Source organism: Silurus meridionalis, chromosome 1 (genome assembly GCF_014805685.1).
Source record: "Silurus meridionalis isolate SWU-2019-XX chromosome 1, ASM1480568v1, whole genome shotgun sequence".
NCBI lineage: Eukaryota > Metazoa > Chordata > Actinopteri > Siluriformes > Siluridae > Silurus > Silurus meridionalis.
This window is the reverse complement of record NC_060884.1, coordinates 7821779-7841891: the sequence shown is the minus strand read 5'-3', so window position 1 is coordinate 7841891 and position 20113 is coordinate 7821779. Positions and strand designations below refer to the sequence as shown.

The 20113-nt window shown below is 39.8% G+C and overlaps 1 protein-coding gene across 2 annotated transcripts in view; it reads left to right on the top strand.

Moving 5' to 3' along the window:
• Positions 1-271: 271 nt before the first annotated feature.
• Positions 272-20113, top strand: part of agap1 (ArfGAP with GTPase domain, ankyrin repeat and PH domain 1) — a 142860-nt gene continuing 123018 nt past the window's right edge. For both annotated transcript variants that reach the window (XM_046845849.1, XM_046845842.1), the window contains exon 1: positions 272-1476. In XM_046845849.1, the coding sequence (XP_046701805.1) occupies positions 1314-1476 (163 nt within the window). In that variant the 5' untranslated portion in view covers positions 272-1313. The remainder of the gene's footprint in view (positions 1477-20113) is intronic.

Sequence of the window (20113 nt, the reverse complement as noted above, 5' to 3'; positions counted from 1 at the left end):
TTCACTGCTATAGCCCCTGCTTATCTATCTATCTATCTATCTATCTATCTATCTATCTATCTATCTATCTATCTATCTATCTATCTATCTATCTATCTATCTATCTATCTATCTATCTATCTATCTATCTATCATCTATCTATCTATCATCAAATGTGCTGCACAAGTTTTGCGCAGCCACACTGCGCAGGATGGTTGCAGTCACGATCGTGATTAACGCTCCGACCGCGGCTTTCCAGTAGGAAAACGTCCCAAAGAGCGAGCACGCGCAATGGCGTGTGAAGGGGGGATACGGACGGGACGGCGAGCGGCGCAGGAGGAAGACGGGGAGCGCTCACGTCTTTGCAGGCGAAACGGCGAACAATACAAGGAGACGAGTCGTAGTTTTGTGCGTGAAACTCGGCGTGTTCGTGGAGAAAAATAGTTTAGCCGCTGTTTTTATTTAATTTATAGTTTTTTTTTAAAAAGTGAAACCAAGAGCGGGAGAAGAGCGGGAGCGCGCACAGCCGATCCACTCCAGCGGGCTAGCGCGCTAGCGGAGCACTTCACACAGCACTCCACTCCATTCCGCACAACACTCCGCTCCGCTCCACAAGCTTCCCGGTAGCGTTTCTTCGGCTGACTGTTTGCTTTTTGGCGTTTAAATGAAGCAGACAGCGGTCTAAAAACGATGACAGGGTCCGGGCCTGGTCCTGTCCACTTTATTCTGCAAGAACGAACCGCTTTTTAGGGGCCTTGTACTTGTCTTTCTTCAACCTGGCTAGCTACATAGCCTTCATACCGAACACACAGTGATTTCATGCAGGTTGAGTTTTGTTTGAGTGATAGATATACATAGATATATATACACACACACCTTTCGGTCTTTCTCTACTCCCGAGGCGGAGGGAGGATATGGGGAAGCTGTGCCGAGCTGACCGTCTCCAGTCAGGATTTCACCCCGGGAGAACTCTCAGCCTCTGTCCGGCTTTCGAGCTTCTGCACTGGGATCTGCAGTTTGGAAATATTCTCATCACAACGCCGCATTTCGGATCTACTGCCAGCTAGTCGCTTTGGATTTTGGGTGGTGTTGAACTTGTCAGGAAGCCTATGCAGAAGGACATTAAGTGATTTAAATCACCGCGTGTTTGAGTAAATGTAATATATATATATATATATATATATATATATATATATATATATATAAACATATAAAGCCGAAGACAGTATTGGTGGTCGGTTCACGGTGCTGCTGGTGATGATGGTGTAAGTCGCAGGCTGAATTCTCTAAAGAGAGCCGTTTTGTCGTGTTGAATCGGCGTTTCATTGGCAGCATGAACTACCAGCAGCATCTCGCCAACTCGGCGGCCATCAGAGCCGAGATCCAGCGATTTGAGTCCGTCCATCCGAACATCTACTCCATCTACGAGCTGTTGGAGAGGGTGGACGAGCCTCTGCTGCAGAACCAGATCAGGGAGCATGTCATTGCCATCGAAGGTAAGGCTGGCTGGAGTTGAGACTCTTAATAGCATTTATATTGATTTCTCATTGACCTGATCTGAATTCCCATTCCATATCAGTCTTACTCAGGTTGTCTGGTTTCCTTCTGCATCTCAGGCATCATGCTAGCCTGAAGGACACATCTGGTGTCCCGGAACTGTTTAGGACATATTATGAGTGCTGTGTACACTTCAGTTTCACACCTTTTTTTTTTAAACACACTTTTATTTGTTTGTACTTTACTGCATAACTGGTGTAATTCTATCTCTTACTAGCCACCTGTGTGGGCAGAAAGCCATGCTTATGAAGTGCATGAGCAATGCATCATCAGATTGTCTTCAGTCACAGAGTGGTCTTCGAATGGTATACGATTTCTGGGCAAACATCAAATGTTTGTTAATTAATGTTGACAGAAGATGGCTGATTATTGTCCAGTTTGCATGGGATCTTTCAATATTTTACAGAGATAGCAAATTATGCGTGACTCTTCCAAAAATATTTCACCACACTTGCCTACTCCGTACAGTCCTTGGTAGAAAAATGGTAAAAAGTGTTTAATGGGCTCAACAGCAGATCATTGGTCATGGATTGAGTGAGAATTAATCACTCATGTAGTTTTGTTGCAGTGGTGTGTTTGGGGATTAAGCTTAAAACAGGAAAATTCACTTATATAGTTCTATTTCTATATAATGCAAAAATCATTATAATACTTGAAATGGTCATTGTAAATTAGAGCGTGTTTCTGGATTACACAGACTCCTTATCAACTGTTTAAAGCTCAACATTGTTGACTGGAACAGAGTTGACGCTTGCTTCTATAAAAAGCAGTCTGGCTAAAGCACGTCAAGGAATCAAAAAGAGAAGCTTTCATATACCGAGTTACTTTATCTGTTTGCTTAATTGCTTGTTTATATTTCTGTTTATTTGTTGAAAGCTTAATACTTTGGCATTTTGGATGACATGACCAGAACCTGCGTGTAGGCCGTACATATGCTCCCACACCTAAAAACTCCTTTGAAACTTCTACATTTTTAAAGACGTTAACTTTAGGCAAAAGCAGCATTTACGTTTATGAAAAAACACATTACTGTAGGATCAAATGGAACATACTGTACATTTAACTGGGATATGTGCAGTATATGCTCTTTATTTATTTATTTATTTATTTTTTAAATAATGTTTGTGGTTATTTAATAGGTGGAAAGATTAGAGGATAATCTTACATGCATGCAATTCCCAAATATATATCCAATAATACATTTACCCCACTAGGGGCAAATCTTTTTATGCAAAGCGTGGAACAAAAACATAACACGTTATCAGTTTTGAATGTCTGTTTTCCAGTTCATACTTCTGCATGCAACTGCCAACCTGCATTTATTATTTATCCACGTGGGTGCATGTTTAAAAAAAAAAAAAAAAAAAAAAAAAAAACATAAAAAATTGGGCATTTTCAAGTTTATCCGGATTAAAGGGGATGTATCATTAGTAACCGCAGAAACCTTTTTTCTCCCCATCCAGTGTACTTTTCCGATTCATTGCTCGGTGTTTGTCCCAGAAGTGTTTCAAATATGTACTCGGTAATGGACTGCGCTGATGAGTACGGCACTGTTCCTTGACATTTACACTGATTCTTTGCGAAGATGACATTTATGAACGATGACATGGAGGGGTTGTGTGAAAAGGGTTTGTGTAGTGACTTTAATCAGTTTTGTTCATGGCATCAACACACTTTTTAATGTTATATATATATATATATATATATATATATATATATATATATATATATATAATTATAATTGTTAATATGTATAAATATCACAATTTATAATGTGTATCAACCAGTGCTTATTGGGGAGGTGTACATTGTCAGACCTTTTAGATTTAGTTTGACTGGGTAAGGAGTTGAGGAATGGATGAATGAAACCTGCTAAGGCATGTAGAAGGATCCGTCTGACAATCCTCATACAAACAGACCTGTGCTAGATTAGCTTCTGACATTTTCCTTAAAAGGGTTAAGTCAGAACGTGTGTCATTTTAAATCCAGTTTGCTTGGTCAGGTATTCAAGTGAAAGTAACAAAGGTCTTCTGTGGAAAAGAGCCGTTTTGTGTGGTTGACTTTTACTTTTTTTTGTCTTACATTGTAGCTTTTTTCCCCCTTTTACATTCTGCTTTAGATTTCAGTTTAGATCAATACTGGACAGTACTTTTTTGTACAGCCTCTTGACAGATGGTAGATCCAGACTGAAAACTGATACAGGACACGCCTCTTAATCTTTCACGTATGAGAACCGTAGGATGCCTAATGGATAGATTTGGAACGGAAGCTGGATGGAGCGAGAATCATGCAAGTGCACGCAGAATGCACGACTGTGAGCGAGAGCAAGAAGTAGATAAGGAATGACTGTGGAAAAATTCAGTGTATGCTAGTTTTTAGGAGGATGAAAGAAATCGAGAGTTCCAAACACAGAAGGGAAAGGGGAAAGCCGTGACTGGAAATCGAGGCTGAATTAGAAATAAGAGGGAAAGCAAATAGGACAGGAGAAGTATGATTATGTAACCGTCTGATTGTTGCACTGTGGTATCAGAGAGGCTGCATGTAGTGGTTACGCAACCGCATACCATGCCACTGTCTTGGGACGCTGATGTTAGTGGTGTGTGTGTGTCCCAGTCCCAGAGAGATCGGACAATTGCGCAGTGCACGCATTGTTCCTTTTCTGAATTGCTCCCTCTTTGTGGTCATCTTTGTTCAAAGTGTTGCTGAGGCAACCCTCACCACAACGAGTCGTTTTTTTACATACACCTCACTCACAGAGCACATCTGTGTGAGCATGTCACTACCACCCTGGCTTTTGTAAAGGGCAAAGCATCTTAGCATTCTGCTGCAGCAAATCTGGCACAGCTATCGTTCAGCCCTTAGTGACTTTGCTTCATATTCAGGGTCCCTGTGATCAGAGTTCAAAGTCCCCAAAGCAATATAAATCTGCTCACTGGGTTAGCTGGAGCTTGTTCGTAATTATAGAGACCAGTAGATCAGTACTGCCCGTGTCCCAGAGTGTACCACGTGGTCCAACGTGGTAAATTTTTTTGCCCTTCATCTTTCAGTGAGCCCAGAGAGAAAGGGTTCATATTTGCACGATAATTTTAGCACCACCTGCTCCACTGCACTGCCTGCACGTACAAACCTACCATTTCACATTGACTATAGACAATTAGACTTGGAGTAAAAGAGACCCGAATGCTTGCAGCAGATCTTCATATTCGTGTCCTTTATATGCCGAACGTCACAGCATCAGGGTCACTTTGGCATGGCAACAGAGCCTGGGATCCCCATATCTGCCCGGGCGTCCTGCAGATGGTGATTCAGGCTTAAACTTCTGCCCTTCCCATCCTGCTTGCCTGGAGGGGACCATTAATGAGCAGCAGGCAGCAACCGTTCTGTGTAGTTCGTTACAAGCATCAGGACAGAAGAGCGTACCCCCACCCACCCTATAGCGATTAGCTAATGTGCACCGTCAAACCTCCCTGTCCTTTACTGCATGCATCATGCTCGTCAATCCTTAGTATTTAGTTATTTTTTTACCATTAAGCTCTTAATCATTCATCCTTGTTCAAACTGCAGGGTGAGTTTTTATTTGTTTTGGTGCTGGTTTTGTGTTCAGCAGGACAGAGCTCACTAGCAGGGCTGCAGCAGAGATGCCATATATCTGTTTAGATTTAATTAGAAATCCCTCAGGATGGTTCACAGAGGCCACTGGTGTGAGGGGGGTACTATTACTGGGGGCCCCATATGTCTGAGAACCAGCTATGTCATGTCTGGGGTCAGAGGTGAATTAATTGACTGCACCAAGCCTAACAAAGTAACATTAACGTTTTTTGGGTACGTATGAACACAACAAGCAATATTTTAGATGATAAACTAACTGGTTCTTTGCATCAGCAATTTAGGATTATTATAAATTTTTTTAACAGTATGTCAGTGTTTATATTACAGTGGTGTAATATATATAATATAATATCCTGATTCTGATTAAAGTCACAGTGTTGCTTGCTTTATTATGCCATTGTTTCTATAGTGAATGGTTGCATTATATTTAATGGCTAAAAATGAAATTATTAATATAAAAAATGTAATTTGTAGATTGCTGTAGCTTATGAGAACTGAAACACTGGGAGCTGTTAAAGGACTATAATCAACTTCATGATGCACATTTGTTTACTACATGGAACGTTTACTGAAGATGAAAACATTACATTTTTTGCTGAAGTATTTTTATAAAAAAAAAAATTATATATAGTATATATATTTTAGTATCTAAAATAGTTGACTACATTCTTTAAAAACGTGTGTGTGTGTGTGTGTGTAAATATATATATATATATATATATATATATATATATATATATATATATATATATATATATATATATATATATATATATAATACACAATACACACACACTCAGCAGCGACTGTAAACTTTTCCATTTTCGGTGAGCCTGTGACCATGGTCGCATCGCATTCCTGTTCTGCCGTTGCCTGCTATCTGCCTCAGTGTTTGACTTGTGCATTCTGAGATTCTTTTCTGCTCACTACAGTTGTTACTGTAGGCATCCTGTCAGCTCAACCCAGTTTTGGTGATTCACCTTTGACCTCTGATCAAAAAAAAGTGTAAATTGTAGAGATATGAAAATCAGTGTGTGAGATCACATTTCCTCCCATTTCGATAATTAATACTAATGTTTACGAACATTAACTGAAGCTTGTGACATTTATATTTCACGTGATTGTCTGATTGGATATTTGCACAAGTGTGCATGTGGATGGTGAGAGTATGGTTATAGTGTACATATCTTGTATACAGAGGTTGTAAATAAGTGAGGAATATAAATATAGAATTTGTTTAATTGTGTGCACTCTTTAAGGATTAATTATAAAGGAAAGACTGAACGGTTGCTGAAAATCATGGCTCTGGGTTTGTTTCTGCCCTCATCACTTGTCCCCCGTGTGTGCTGGATGTTTTGAGTGTGGGTGGTGAGAGACTGTGAGTTCTCAGGCTAAGCTGAATAGAGATTTGTTCTTTCCCAGTGAAGGGTGGGGGGGGTGAAAAGACAGACATTTTGTATTTTATCTGGACTCTTTTACTCAATTGATCTTTACTCAAGATCATCTCAATTGACAGGTGAAGCGTGTAATCTGAAAACCCCCAATTTTCTTCTAATTTAATCCACTGCAAGTTTCTATTCACTGGCTAGTTTTCTGAATCAACTGTGAAGCCAAGCTGTACAACATTTTCAATCTTCTGCTCATGCTTCTTCACAAAGGAGCACACAATGCGAAGAAGACACTATCTGTGGGCTCTGGAGTGGAGTGGAGACATGCATGCGCTCTGAGGAAAACGTTAGGACTCTTGGACCTCTGAGAGTTTGTTACGTCACCCTGCGTGGTTGTCTGTCTCAGATGAAGCACATGTTAACCTTTACCCTTCCTGGTTGTTAGCTTGGAGACTTAACTGGTGGGTGGGAGGAAATAAGGTGGAAACTAAATTTGGGAAGAACCAGGGAAAATCCTCATGCATGAGCTTATATATGGTGCACTTGATGGTTAGTATGGCTCTGATTGACAGGAAAGAGTGTGTTTGTCATCTCCTACCAGGGGCACATGGCTGTTTTATATAGGCAGGTATGGTTATAGCATATATCCGCCTATCCAGCTCTTTTTAACAGGGTAAATTCTTTTCTTTTGAGCTATTTGCGATCGGCTTAACCCTCTGCTAATAATCTACAGAATTTAGAACCCTAGATGTGTGTTTTCATGGTAGTTTAAGGCTTCATTTCAGCATCAGATCTTGTTTATTCCTAAGCAGTATTTGACATTACGGAACAGTTTTAACTGTGAGCTTTTATCTGGCCACAATGCAGCGCCGTGTGCTCTGTAAGTGTTTCCCCAGCCAAATGGAGTTTAAAGATGGACCTGAGAAACGCTCAGCTTGTGTGACCTCCTTCCTAGCAGCTATTTAACACCCCTCGGAGGTGTAAGGCATGAAAACGTGCCTGATTTGAAGAGCGGTGGCAAGTGGCATTATTGAAGCCTCCATGCTGGGAAGAATTGGGGGTGGATTCCACTTGTCACTTTCAGCCCCAGGGGTATATACAGCTTGGATCTTGACAGGTGGGAAGAGCCATAGTTCACGTTGCGTTCACGAAGCCTGTGAATCTGTTTTTGCCATTCGGTGGTAGGTTGTTAGTTTATTTGTTTGTTAATTTATGTAATTGGTTTTTTGCTACGTTATTGCTTTGCGTAATGGTAGCAAAGTCTATTGTATTTTATTTAATACAAATATTATTCATTTAATTAGCTTTTTCTGCTGTACTAACCCTTGCTTTTTTTGTTTTTTTTCTCTCCACCTGAGCATATTCTTAGATACTGACCCATTAAACTTTCTTGTGTGTATGTTTTTGTTCTGGATATGGGTGAGCTAAATTTTTTGTAGGTCAGTATACCTTTTTAAGGTGTAGAGCATTTGATGTTGTGTGACCCGTGGTTTACTTTCCCGCTGGCAATCCCTGAGGAAATGGCAGTTCTGATCTGGGGATATGGTGATGTCATGGCTCTCAGCACAGTCCTTTGTTGTGCCCTTGGCTCGCCGTGATGCTTGTCTGACTCCTGCTGCGTGTCACAGCAGCGAATCCTCTTGATAGATACGACTGTGTTTTGTTTATGATGCATTATGAGGAACATGCGTGTATGCCCGTTGTTCTTTCTTTTTTATGCTTGCTTCCTTTTGCGGTAGGATGTTGTTAAACGGCTGTACTCTTACCTCACGTGTTTTGTTGGGAGAGGATTCACAGAGCTGGAGTATCTCCTGACTGACACCACTACAGCCCCGGCCCTCCCCTGTGACACTAATTTACAGCATTGCAGGAGGATGAAGGTGACTCCTCCTGGGGTCGGTGGAGGTTTGAGAAATGTAGCCGTGTTTAAAAAAAACTTAAGGAAACGCTGTAGCGCACCAGCTGTGGCATGCAGCTGCGGCAGGCATTCCTGTTACTATACTGTAAGCAGGACACACAGGAGTCAGACAATAGCCGAGCACTGATTCAGGACTCGCATGGAGACAAGAATAGCCTGTGTACAGCCGTCTTCCTGCTGTTGGCTATGATGCATCCCCCACAGTGTCCCTAAGGACCCAGGTACCTGATGTCACTTCCTGTGCATTGATCACTAGCTGCAGTGTTCCAGATGTTACTGGTTTGTAAGGAGCTGTCTGGGGGGGCTGCAGACACTCTGATGCGTCTGTTGCACCATCACTCATGATCAATATGTTGCTTGTCAAAAGCGTTTATGGAAGTTTCCAGACAGGAAGGGGGTTTGTGAGGTGGGAGGAGGGATGTGTCTATCAGTAGATCTAATTATGCTGCAACAAGATTATATTGCTCATGAGGCATAACTAATCAGACAGAAAGATGGATTTGTATTTTATTTATTGGATAATCTCACCCAATTGTTTATTTTTTAGATTGGAGGTAATGATAAATAAAAGTTACTCACAGCCTGAATTCTCATTGACTGAGCAACCACACCTATGAGGTAGACTAGAGGAACAGATCTGACTACTGGTCAGCTGCCCCCCACCCCTGCTTTTTTTTTAAACTGGAATTTCCCTTCAGCATGTTTCACGATCGAAACAAAGGAAATACACATGTTTTACATTTTGGAACCAAATTCGATGGGAGAAAAGATATACGGAGCGGATCTATTTGTGGCCTCGGATTGCACAATACCATAATGTCTCAACCATAAAACCCTGCTGTAAAGTTCACGGTCATTATTATGACTTATCTTGTTTAGCTTGACTGAATCAAAACCCCTGCTTAATGTAGTATTAAGTCAAATGCAGTCATGGTTTCCTTTAAAAGCTGTATGGGGAAGTTCAATTCAGCCACATTAACCACTCTCAATAAAACTGCGCTACAACAGGATCTGCAAGCCTAATACCTGCAAAGAATCTTACTCTGGAAGTGCTTATAAACCAACTGGTTTTTGCAATTGTGATTAGAATAGATTGTGACCTCCTCCAAAGGCTCTGCTCATGTCATGAATATTAAATAGACTCCGATCAATTTCAGAACTGGAAACTGGACGACAAGCTTCATATATAATGAGTTGGCGCGAGACTGTGCTTCTCTCCACACATTTCGGGTTCATTTGTAGTATGGCTTTAGCTCACAATAGTGTGTGTGTGTGTGTGTGTGTGTGTGTGTGTGTGTGTGTGTGTGTGTGTGTGTGTGTGTGTGAGAGAGAGAGAGACTGCATTGCTATCAAGAGTGAATGTGCTGCATCAATAGGAGGCACTCTTCCCATCTGCCAGTGTTTAAGAGGGGGAAAAAAAAATCAATGGCACTTTCCTTGTGACGGGTCACCATCTGTCGGCTCCTGCCCCCCACTCCTCGTGTTAACGCTGTAATTAATGTAGGCTATAGCACCTTATATGTCTGCTGAAGGTACAGAACATGGGCAGCCACTGAGAACAGCTGGATTAATCATCTGATACGCCTCACTATTTTTCTGTTTGCTTTTTATTTTTTTTTATGCTTGGGAATGTTTGCAGTCTCCTGCTGAACACTTGTTTAAAAAAACAACCCTAAGCTTGTTTTGTATACAACAGAAGCATTTGATTAACATTTGCGAAGGTTTAAAATTCCTTCCTTCTAAAAGTCCAGATAAGGAGCCGAGACGGCCGACCAGTGACTTACATGTTAATGCTTAGTTCATGGCTATCAATGAGGAAAACATTGTGTTTATAAATAAATAAGAATTTCTTTTATATGGCCAGTTTATATTTGCATAAATAATTTACCCACATGCATTAAGCTTTGCTCCAGTATGCTGAGTTACTAAATTAAAGCCTCGCCTTAATTACTTGGTTCAGTCCGTTGTAATACTCGTCCAGATCCGCATCAGGACACAGCTGCCGGTTGTATGTGTAATAATAAACCCATCACTGTTGCTTGCAAACAGGGCGCATGTTTTTTTTATTTATTTATTTAAATAATCGATGTTATTGTATTAAATATTTATTTTTAGAATCTGGATTATATGTGAAGGGGAACTTTAAAGCATCTGCCTCTTGTCTTTTTTTATTAAACTATGAAGCTTTCTTCTAGAAAAGAAATGCGCAGATAAGATTAAATTCAGCACCATTGTTTTGACAGCTGTAGATGTCTTGCCCTGAAACTACTATTTAAGTGATTTACTGTGGATAGGATGCCAAAGAAATGATGATACAGACAAGCACACACAGGCACATGCACAGAGCCACACACTGGAGAACAGGTGCTCAGGTGGGTTATGGTTACTATGGCAGTGGTGCTAGGTTGCTGGCATTAACCTAATTATCCCCCATAGATGTTGCTTGTGGTGGCCACAGTGATTCTGGGTCTTCTCTACTGCTTGGGAACTGGGCCTGAATCCATATCCATTCTTATACATGTGTTTATATATATTTAATTATCTTTTGTGGCTTTAAGGTAACATGAAGCTCACAAACAAACCATCCCTGAGTGAAATGGATGTGTTAGTGTATACAAAGATACTCTAATCACCTCTTAGCAAACAGATTAAACATACAGTGAAAAAATTTGGTATTTGCACTAATAAATCATTCATCTGCTATTCAGTTTGTGTTCATAGCTTGTATGGGTGTGACGAAGCGAAATGATCATATCATATGTTTTTCTGACAACACAATGCAGTTGAAAGGAAAAAACTCGGCGAACCGTGATAGAGTCGTTTAAAGCTACAGTTTAAAGGAAATGAGGAAAACAAGTAGAACTCTTAGATGACAGGGACAAGAGACAAGGTCTAGTTCTTCTTGTTTGCAATTTGCATTACCTTAAAATACAAACAGGAAGCAAGTTGAAGAAAAACATTTGACCTTGGTGTGACCTTGCATGAATCTAGAATCTAATCACTTCATCTTCTATATAAATCCTACAAACGTTCAAGCACTTTATTTTAAGATAACGAGCGAACGATAATCTTGCCCGAAAGGACAGTTGGAAAGACGAACAACCGGAAAGTCTCCATCTTCTAGTGGCAGAAGCATTTAAATAGCATTAAAAGGGACAAAAGAATAATATGACCTGCTATGAGTCACCATGACAATCCTATGGTTGCCTTTCACAGTCATTGGAGTGTCAAAGATATTATATAACTTGATCCACAAAAGAGGTCATTCCGCTGGCTGACAGACAGGAGCCAGCATCCAGTTATTGGAGCAAGAAAGTAAAACAAATGAGTAGGGCTGAAATGATTCCTCGAGTAATTCAAATCCAAAAAAAAATCAATAAGGCAAATTATTTGTCTATTTAATCTACTTTTTTGATTATTTGTCCGGGTGTAGTTTAATATAGTCTATTTAACTACACACAGAGCATTGTTTCCACACGGACCATTATTTCTGATGCACCACCCTCCAAACTCTGGAGCATTCTGGACAGGTAAACGTCGGAGACGCTGCAGAATGAAAAAAATAGAGGAACGGGCAGAAAACAGTGAGGAGAAGATTCACATGTAAGAACATTTACAATAGAGTTTAATAGTTTTAGCTTGTACTGGAAAAAATTCTGTAAAACTGACATGTAACCAGATCATTTTGTTCTCAGAGTCACTTTTAAAAGACATACTTAAGAATACCCAACGTTTCTTGCAACCCTAATCACTGACGGGAAAGCGAAAAGGATAAAAATAAAGAACAGTCACATCAAGAATTGAGGAATTCAGATCGTCATGATTTTCATGATGATAAATTTTTAAGAGACTTTATCCAGGTACAGCGTGTGATGTAGTGCGGTTTTAACAATACCTGTTTAAGTCTGGCAAAACCACGTCTCTAGTGCTATATCCTGCGAAAGCACCTAAAGTAGGGAAGATGCAGGGCAAAATCCTATTATCTGAAAAGCAAGTACAAGCATGCAGTGAGAAACTTGAACCTCATTAAACTCGAAACCAGCCAAATCCCAACAGTTACTCAAGGACTTCTGTCACTTTTGGACAGTCATCTCAAACTCTAGAGGAGCATGTAGCCAGCTGGCTGATGTCTGATTTTCTGTGAATCTGTCCAGAATGCTTGTGACTCACTTTTGCAGCAGAAGGGGTCGTCTAGCCCAGAGACGCAGGATGACGTCATGTTTCTGTTCCGCTCTTAGTCATCCAGTTGTGTGAAAATATGCGTGGTGCATCAGTCGTTTATGGTGAGCACATCTCACGCTCTCACTGGTACATCTAATCAGTGCCGCTATCATATTTAGCCCACAATCTCACTTGTCAGTCAAAGCGCTTTCCTTCGCTTCATTTTTCTTACTGTAGCAATGCACTAGACATGCAGACAAGTGCGAAAGCTGCTTCACGAATAACACGCAGTAAATGATTTCCTGGATTTGAAGAATGCAGAATTTTTATTTTTTTTTTCCTGCTCAAGCACATTTCATAGATCTCCCTCACATCTCAGATTTTATTGCCCCACATAGAAAGAGTCCCACTTTATTTGTTCTTGTCCATTTATCCCATGTTTCACTCTTCACTCCTGCTGAACCATTTAAATTATGTCTCAGTATTTTGTCTGACTGTGTTAGTCACTCTTTCAGTTTGTTCAATTTGAGAAAAGAAAGGAAGTGTTTTTTTTTTTTTTTTTTTTTCTTTTCTTCAAACTATGTTACAGAAAGATCGTTTGGATTTTTGAAGGTCTTTGTTTGTTCCCCTGAGCTTTGTTGTTAGGGAACTGAATAGACTCACAGCTGGCTTTGTGTGTGTGTGTGTGTGTGTGTGTGTGTGTGTGTGTGTGTGTGTGTGTGAGAGAGAAGAATAAGGGCTAGGCTGTGGTCTGGCATATAGCTCTTCCTCTTTCTCCGTCCGGCTTTGTCTCTCGTTCTCTTTCTATGAAACGGAACCCTGTCAGCCCCGTTCACATCACGGCCTTGCTTTGAACAGAGGAGAGGAAGAGGCTACTTGGGTGTTGAAGTCAGACAGAGAGGAGGAATAAAAGGGAGGGATGAAGAGGTATTTAAAAAAAGAAAACGCCATCTTGAGATTTGAGTGCTGGTGAGAGGATGGAGCTGAAAGCACACAAATGCACTTTTGTGGCCTAAAAATACTGCATTCAATTGAATTATGCTCAAAATTGCAGCTGGCTCGGTGCCCTCTTGGGGAAAGTGGGTTAGTGGTGGGAATGTGCACACACAGACCCTCAATTCTTCTCAAGCTGCACAGAGAAGCCCCTGATGTTTCGAGCTTGTAGTATGTAACCGCTATGTATATATGTTAACAACAGCGGGGTGATATGATGCAGCCTGACACAAAGCTAATCAGTTAATACCACAAGATAAAATATTTTCCTGTAACTCCACATTCTGAAGTGTGCTATTCCTCTTACAACACGACAATGCGTGTGTTTAATTCCCCTTTTTTTGTCAGGTTTAAAATTGCTTGCTTTTCTCCTATATACAGCTCTCTGGTCTTCATGTTGGTTTGTCAAGCAATGCAGCGTTCACAGGTAAAACCCAGAGTAGAAATTCATAGTAAAGACTGACCGATAGTAGATTTTACCGATACTGATAGCTAGGTTGAATCGAACTGCACTCTCACGCATTTTAAAATGGATAAAAACTGTACTGAATCATGCAAATGTGCTAAGTGAAATAAATATGAATATATTAATTAATAATTATATAATTAATAAATTATAACTAATAAATACAATATTGCGCTCTCCGTGCAGCGTGCTGTCTTAGGTGTAAAAACAAACAGCATGTGGTACCAGTGATTCACCTCTAGAGGCCGCCCTCATAGTGATAGCGGACCGGAACCCGGAAAACCATTTGCCAGGGATCTTTGCCGATAGTTCCAGCAATCAACTAACAATGCCGAATAATCGTCAACTTCTACTTTATATCTATTAATTGTTTGAAAAATCCTTCTAAACAGACACCCTTGGGCAACATAAAGCACACGTCAATTTGACCAATTAAAAACATAAATAGTTCAATTATATTCCTCTTTGACACAAATGTCTGCAGTGTGTGTTTAAAAAGACAGAATTGGTTTAGATGTTCCAATATTTTTTGGATAGCACAATAGGTCAGATAGATAATTTTAGAACTAGTGTTGAATGAGACAGGAATGAAAAAGGATCATATTTAATGTCACATTGATACAGTAAGGGTCAGCAGTGATGAGGGAAATAATATGAAATAAAGAACCAACAAAAAGAAATGGGTGATTTTTAAAAAAATGATTATTCAAGAAACTTTCTGCTTTTGTTTTATGGACACCATGGGATTGCAAAGTTCAACAAATAAGTTGAGTATTTGATGTGATTTTATTTCTGAATATGACTAAATCACTCAATGATTTGCATAACAGTTATTTTTTTCCGCTCATGGCATTTTGCAGAAGCTGTTATTTGTACAACTGAGTAATTAAATTTAAAGGCCCTGCTCAAGGGCCCAGTAGTGGCGGCTTGGTGGTGCTGGGATTTGAACTCATGAAGAGATCAGACCACTTCCTGAATTAGCACAGAACAGGAGTATTGGACTCAATACAATATCAATCTGAGCCACATATAAGAGCAAAAAACTTGACAGATGCTTATATTGACTTTAATTCTCACTGTATTGTAATTAAAATGGAACTTGCTCCAAGGGTATAAATAAATCTTGTACATGAATTTCAGTGTGTTCTGTTTGTATACAAAATATGTGTTTCGTTTGTGTTTTGATCTTTTTGTATGGGACATATGATCAGTTGCATTGTGCCTGATATTACAAATGTTTATATTGATTTATTTTCCTTATTAATCTACACTCAGTACCCCATAATGACAAAGTGAAAACAGAATTCTAGAAATGTCTGTACATTAAAAAACAATCTAACAAACAAATATTGCAAGTACATTAGTATTTAGACCCTTTGCAACAACATTTGAAAATAAGCTCTGGTGCCTTCTATTTCTATTGTTTGTTGCTGAGATGTTTCTTTACCTTGATTACATTTTCCATCTGTTGGAAAGTTTATTGATTGGACATGATTTGGAAAAGCACACCCCTCTTTGTAGAAGGCCTCATAGCTGACAATGCATAGGAACAGATCTGGGGCAGGCTACAAAAAAAATGCTGCAGCACTTTAGATTTCCTAGAGCACAGTGGCCTCCATAATTCTTAAATGGAAGAAATGTGGAAGAGCCCGGACCTCGGTCACTCAACCAAACTAAGCAAACAGGGAAGAAGGTGACCAAGAACCTGATTATCACCCTGACTGAGCTCCAGAGATCCTGTTTGGAGTTTTGCTTGAATTACAACACAGTGTGAACTGTATAACAGTATAACAATACATTGATGTGGAAAGGGAAATTATCTTTTAGTTTATTCAAATGGGAATAAAATAGGTTGTGCAAAAACATTCTCTCATATTTTCAATGTGAGATTAAACTAATTATTCCCAAAGTCATATTTTTTTATGTTGTTTATTTTCCCCCCACCTGTACCAAGGGTGCTAATAAATATGAAGCTGATTTAGGTTTCTTCAGATTTTTTTTTTTAATTATTACATGCATACATACTTGTTTTCATGGGAATTTAATTGTAATTTTTATTGCTGCTGATTTACTGATTTGAAAATAAATAATCGTAAATGATTTAATCATACAGAACAAAAAAATTAATAAAAAATAAAAATCATAATGTTGCTAGTCATGAGGTCAGGAGCTGCTTGCTGGCAGTGTCATTCATGAAATGCAATGTATACTTAACATAAAAGTGTTTTTGGGTCAGAGCTCTATAGCAGGCCACTCAAGATCTTCCACAGTCCAAGAAAACCATATGTTCACAGAGCTAACTTTGTCATGCTGGAACAGCTTTCTAGTAGTTCAACTAAAGTTATATTTTATTGCTTTAGATACCACATCCAAAGACATCCTATAAAATGTGCATCTATCTTTGTGGTAACAGCTTGGGGAAAAACTACACATAGCTGGAAAATTTCAGCCCGCCATAGCTGTCATACAGATGGCCTCACACTTGACTCTAAAATACTGGTATACAGAGGAGTTCATAGTTGACTTCTCTGAGGTCCTGTAGCTGCACAACAAGCGCAAATAATCCCCTCCTCACTATTGTGCTTGACAGTGGGTATGAGGTGTTTTTGCTGATCTGCTGTGTTGGGTTTCTGCCAAACATGGTGCTGTGCATTATTGCCATCTGAACTTTGGTCTCATTTATCTAAAAGACATTGTTCCAGTGGTCTTTTGTTTTTTATTAATATGCAACTTTGTCCTTCCATGTTCTTTTTAGTGAGAATAGGTTTCTCATGGCAATCCTTCTAAACAAACTATACTCCTCCTAATTGTTCTGTCATGAACTTTAATATTTAACATGCTAACTGAGGCTTGTAGAGTCTAATATATATATATATATATATATATATATTTATTTATTTTTGCAATTGCTCTGAGCACTGCATGGTCTGACCATGGGCCGAATTTGCTGGGATGTACTCTCCTGGTAAGATACATAACTGTCTTGAATGTGTTCTACTCGTAAATAATCTTCCTCACTGTAGAATGATGTGCTTTACGTCAGTGTTCCCCAACCCCTGGGCCGCGGACCGACACCGGTCCGTGGGTCAATTGATACCTGGCCGCACAGAAAGAATACATAACTTACATTATTTCAGTTTTATTTATTATCTGATTCTGAACGATGTTTTATTTTGGAAAATGACCGGATTCTCTCCGCCACATCTTTCTATGCCTCGGTCACATGTCTTACCTGCATCCGCTACCTTCTTAAAGGGGCTCCGGCCGCTAACACATAATACATTACTGCTAAATTCAAACCCCCAAGCGAGCAAAATGAACAAAAAACAACACAGTGGTTTCACATTTATTATTATATTTACAAAATACCAGTTTTTATGGTTGTATCATTTCATTGTGTTGTATTTATCTGTCACACCTTAAAGGCCGGTCCGTGAAAAAATTGTCCGACATTAATCCGGTCCGTGGTGCAAAAAAGGTTGGGGACCACTGCTTTACATAGTTTAAAAATGGCCTTATAACCCTTCCCAGATTGATAGGCAGCCTTTTACTTCTTTGGAAACTCTAAAAGTGAACATAGTTTTCTACACGTTTTTTTGATTTTTGTAAAAATAAATAATGACTTAATGACGTAATTTCTCATGTGGTGGTGTTCATCCTAGGTTGTATTTCTCAAAATATTAAGACCTGCTAAGGACCACATCATTTTTATCATGATGCATCAAACATTTACTGTATTTAGATGGTGTCAGTTAACATTAAAGGGTTTAGAACAACTGCACAAATCATATCAGATTCACATGTCACTTGTATAAGCTTCAGTTTCCTTATTTGCCATGTTTATGAACGACGACTCTTGCTGGTTGCTCTGACGTTAAATTGCGGTGCGAGTAAGCTGGAGTAGGCATCACTGGAAAACATGGCTGTACGAATTTGTTTTGAAATAATGAAATTGTTAGATCAGACAGGCCGCGTGTGTGCACGTTTACACATTCGTTCGGTGTTTTGTTCAGTTTCTGCCAAGTCACTTAGGAGAGCAACCTGATACTGAGCCTACGAGCCACAGCCCAAGCACACAGCATCAGTGTGTTGTAATGATGATGCGTTTCTGCTTTTTCACTGAGCTGCTCTCTCTGTGTGTGTGTGTGTGTGTGTGTGTGTGTGTGTGTGTGTGTGTGTGTGTGTGTGTGCGCGCGTGCTGTTTCAACCTCAAAGCCCTGATCAGTCTGCAGTCTTGTTCCCCAACAAGGATCTAAGGTGCTGTTGATTGTGTGAGTTTTATGTTCATAATCTCACATGCTACTGAGGTTTCTTTCTACTTGCACAAATACGACATTGGGATATAAGCCAGAGTGTAAGTGCCAGTCTTGGTGGAGCTGTGAGGTTTGGCTTCTTCATGATAAGAGAAGCTGTAATGAAGGCTGACGGAAACTGGTGACTTTATTGAATTAATAATGATGCTGAGGGTGTGTTCCAGCTTCTCCTTGACTATTTTGGCTGCCTCTCGTTTGATTAACTCACCATGAACACCCAGAGTAGCTGATGTCCGAATGGAAACTAAACCATTTGTAGATGTAAGAGTGAAGTCCAATATAGTGCATTTACTCAGACATGAACCAGGGTTTTAAATGTGATTTTCAAGAACTATATGATCTTGCCTGTTTTGTGGACTGTTTTTGCCCGTTAATACGTGGTCAGTGATTTGTTGTATAACAGATGTATTTAATTTGGCCAACACTTAAATACAATCTGAATTATAGTTGTTACACTGCAGATGTGATAAATCTAATTCAGTATTGTGCACAAAAAGATCACAAAAGTGTCAGATTTTCTTTTAAGCTATCTGTCTGTCTGTCTGTCATACAGGTGCGTCTCAATAAATTAGAATTTCTTGGTGAATTTGATTTATTTCAGTAATTCAACTCAAATTGTGAAACTCAAATAAAATGCACACAGACTGAAGTAGTTTGTCTGTTCTTTAATTGCGATGATTTTGGCTCACATTTAACAAAAATCCACCAAATCTCAAAAATATTTGAATATGGTGACATGCCAATCAGCTACTCAACTCAAAACACCTGCAAAGTTTTTCTGAGCCTTTAAAATGGTCTCTCAGTTTGGTTCACTAGGCTACACAATCATGGGGAAGACTGCTGATCTGACAGCTGTCCAGAAGACAATCATTGACACCCTTGACAAGGAGGTGAAGCCACAAACATTTATTGCCAAAGAAGCTGCTGTTCACAGAGTGCTGTATTCAAGCATGTTAACAGAAAGTTGAGGGGAAGGAAAAAGTGTGGAAGAAAAACATGCTTTCAGAGGCTTGTCGAGCAAAATCGATTCAAGAATTGAAGTGAACTTCACAAGAAATGGACTGAGGCTGGGGTAAAGGCATCAAGAGCCACCACACGGACGTGCCAAGGAATTTGGCTACAGTTGTTGTCTTTCTCTTGTTAAGCCACTCCTGAACCACAGACAACATCAGATGTGTCTTACCTAGGCTAAAGAGAAGAACTGGACTATTGCCCAGTGGTCCAAAGTCCTCTTTTCAGATGAGATCAAGTTTTGTATTTCATTTGGAATCCAATGTCCCAGAGTCTGGAGGAAGGGTGGACAAGCCATTAGCCCAGGTTACTTGAAGTCCAGTGTTAAGTTTCCACAGTCTGTGATGATTTGGGGTGCAGTGTCATCTGCTGGTGTGGTTCCAGTGTGTTTTTTAAAAACCAAAGTCACTTCACCTGTTTACCAAGAGGTTTTAGAACACTTCATGCTTCCTTCTGCTGACGAGCTTTTTAAAGATGCTGATTTCATTTTTCAGCAGGATGTGGCACCTGCCCACACTGCCAAAAGCACCAAAAGTTGTTTAAATGACCATGGTGCTGGTGTGCTCACTGGTATTGTCAAGAGGAAAATGAGAAACAAGAGACCAAAAAATGCAAATGAGATAAAGGCCACTGTCAAAGAAACCTGGGCTTTCATACCACCTGAGCAGTGCCACAGACTGATCACCTCCATGCCACGCCAACTTGAGGCAGTAATTA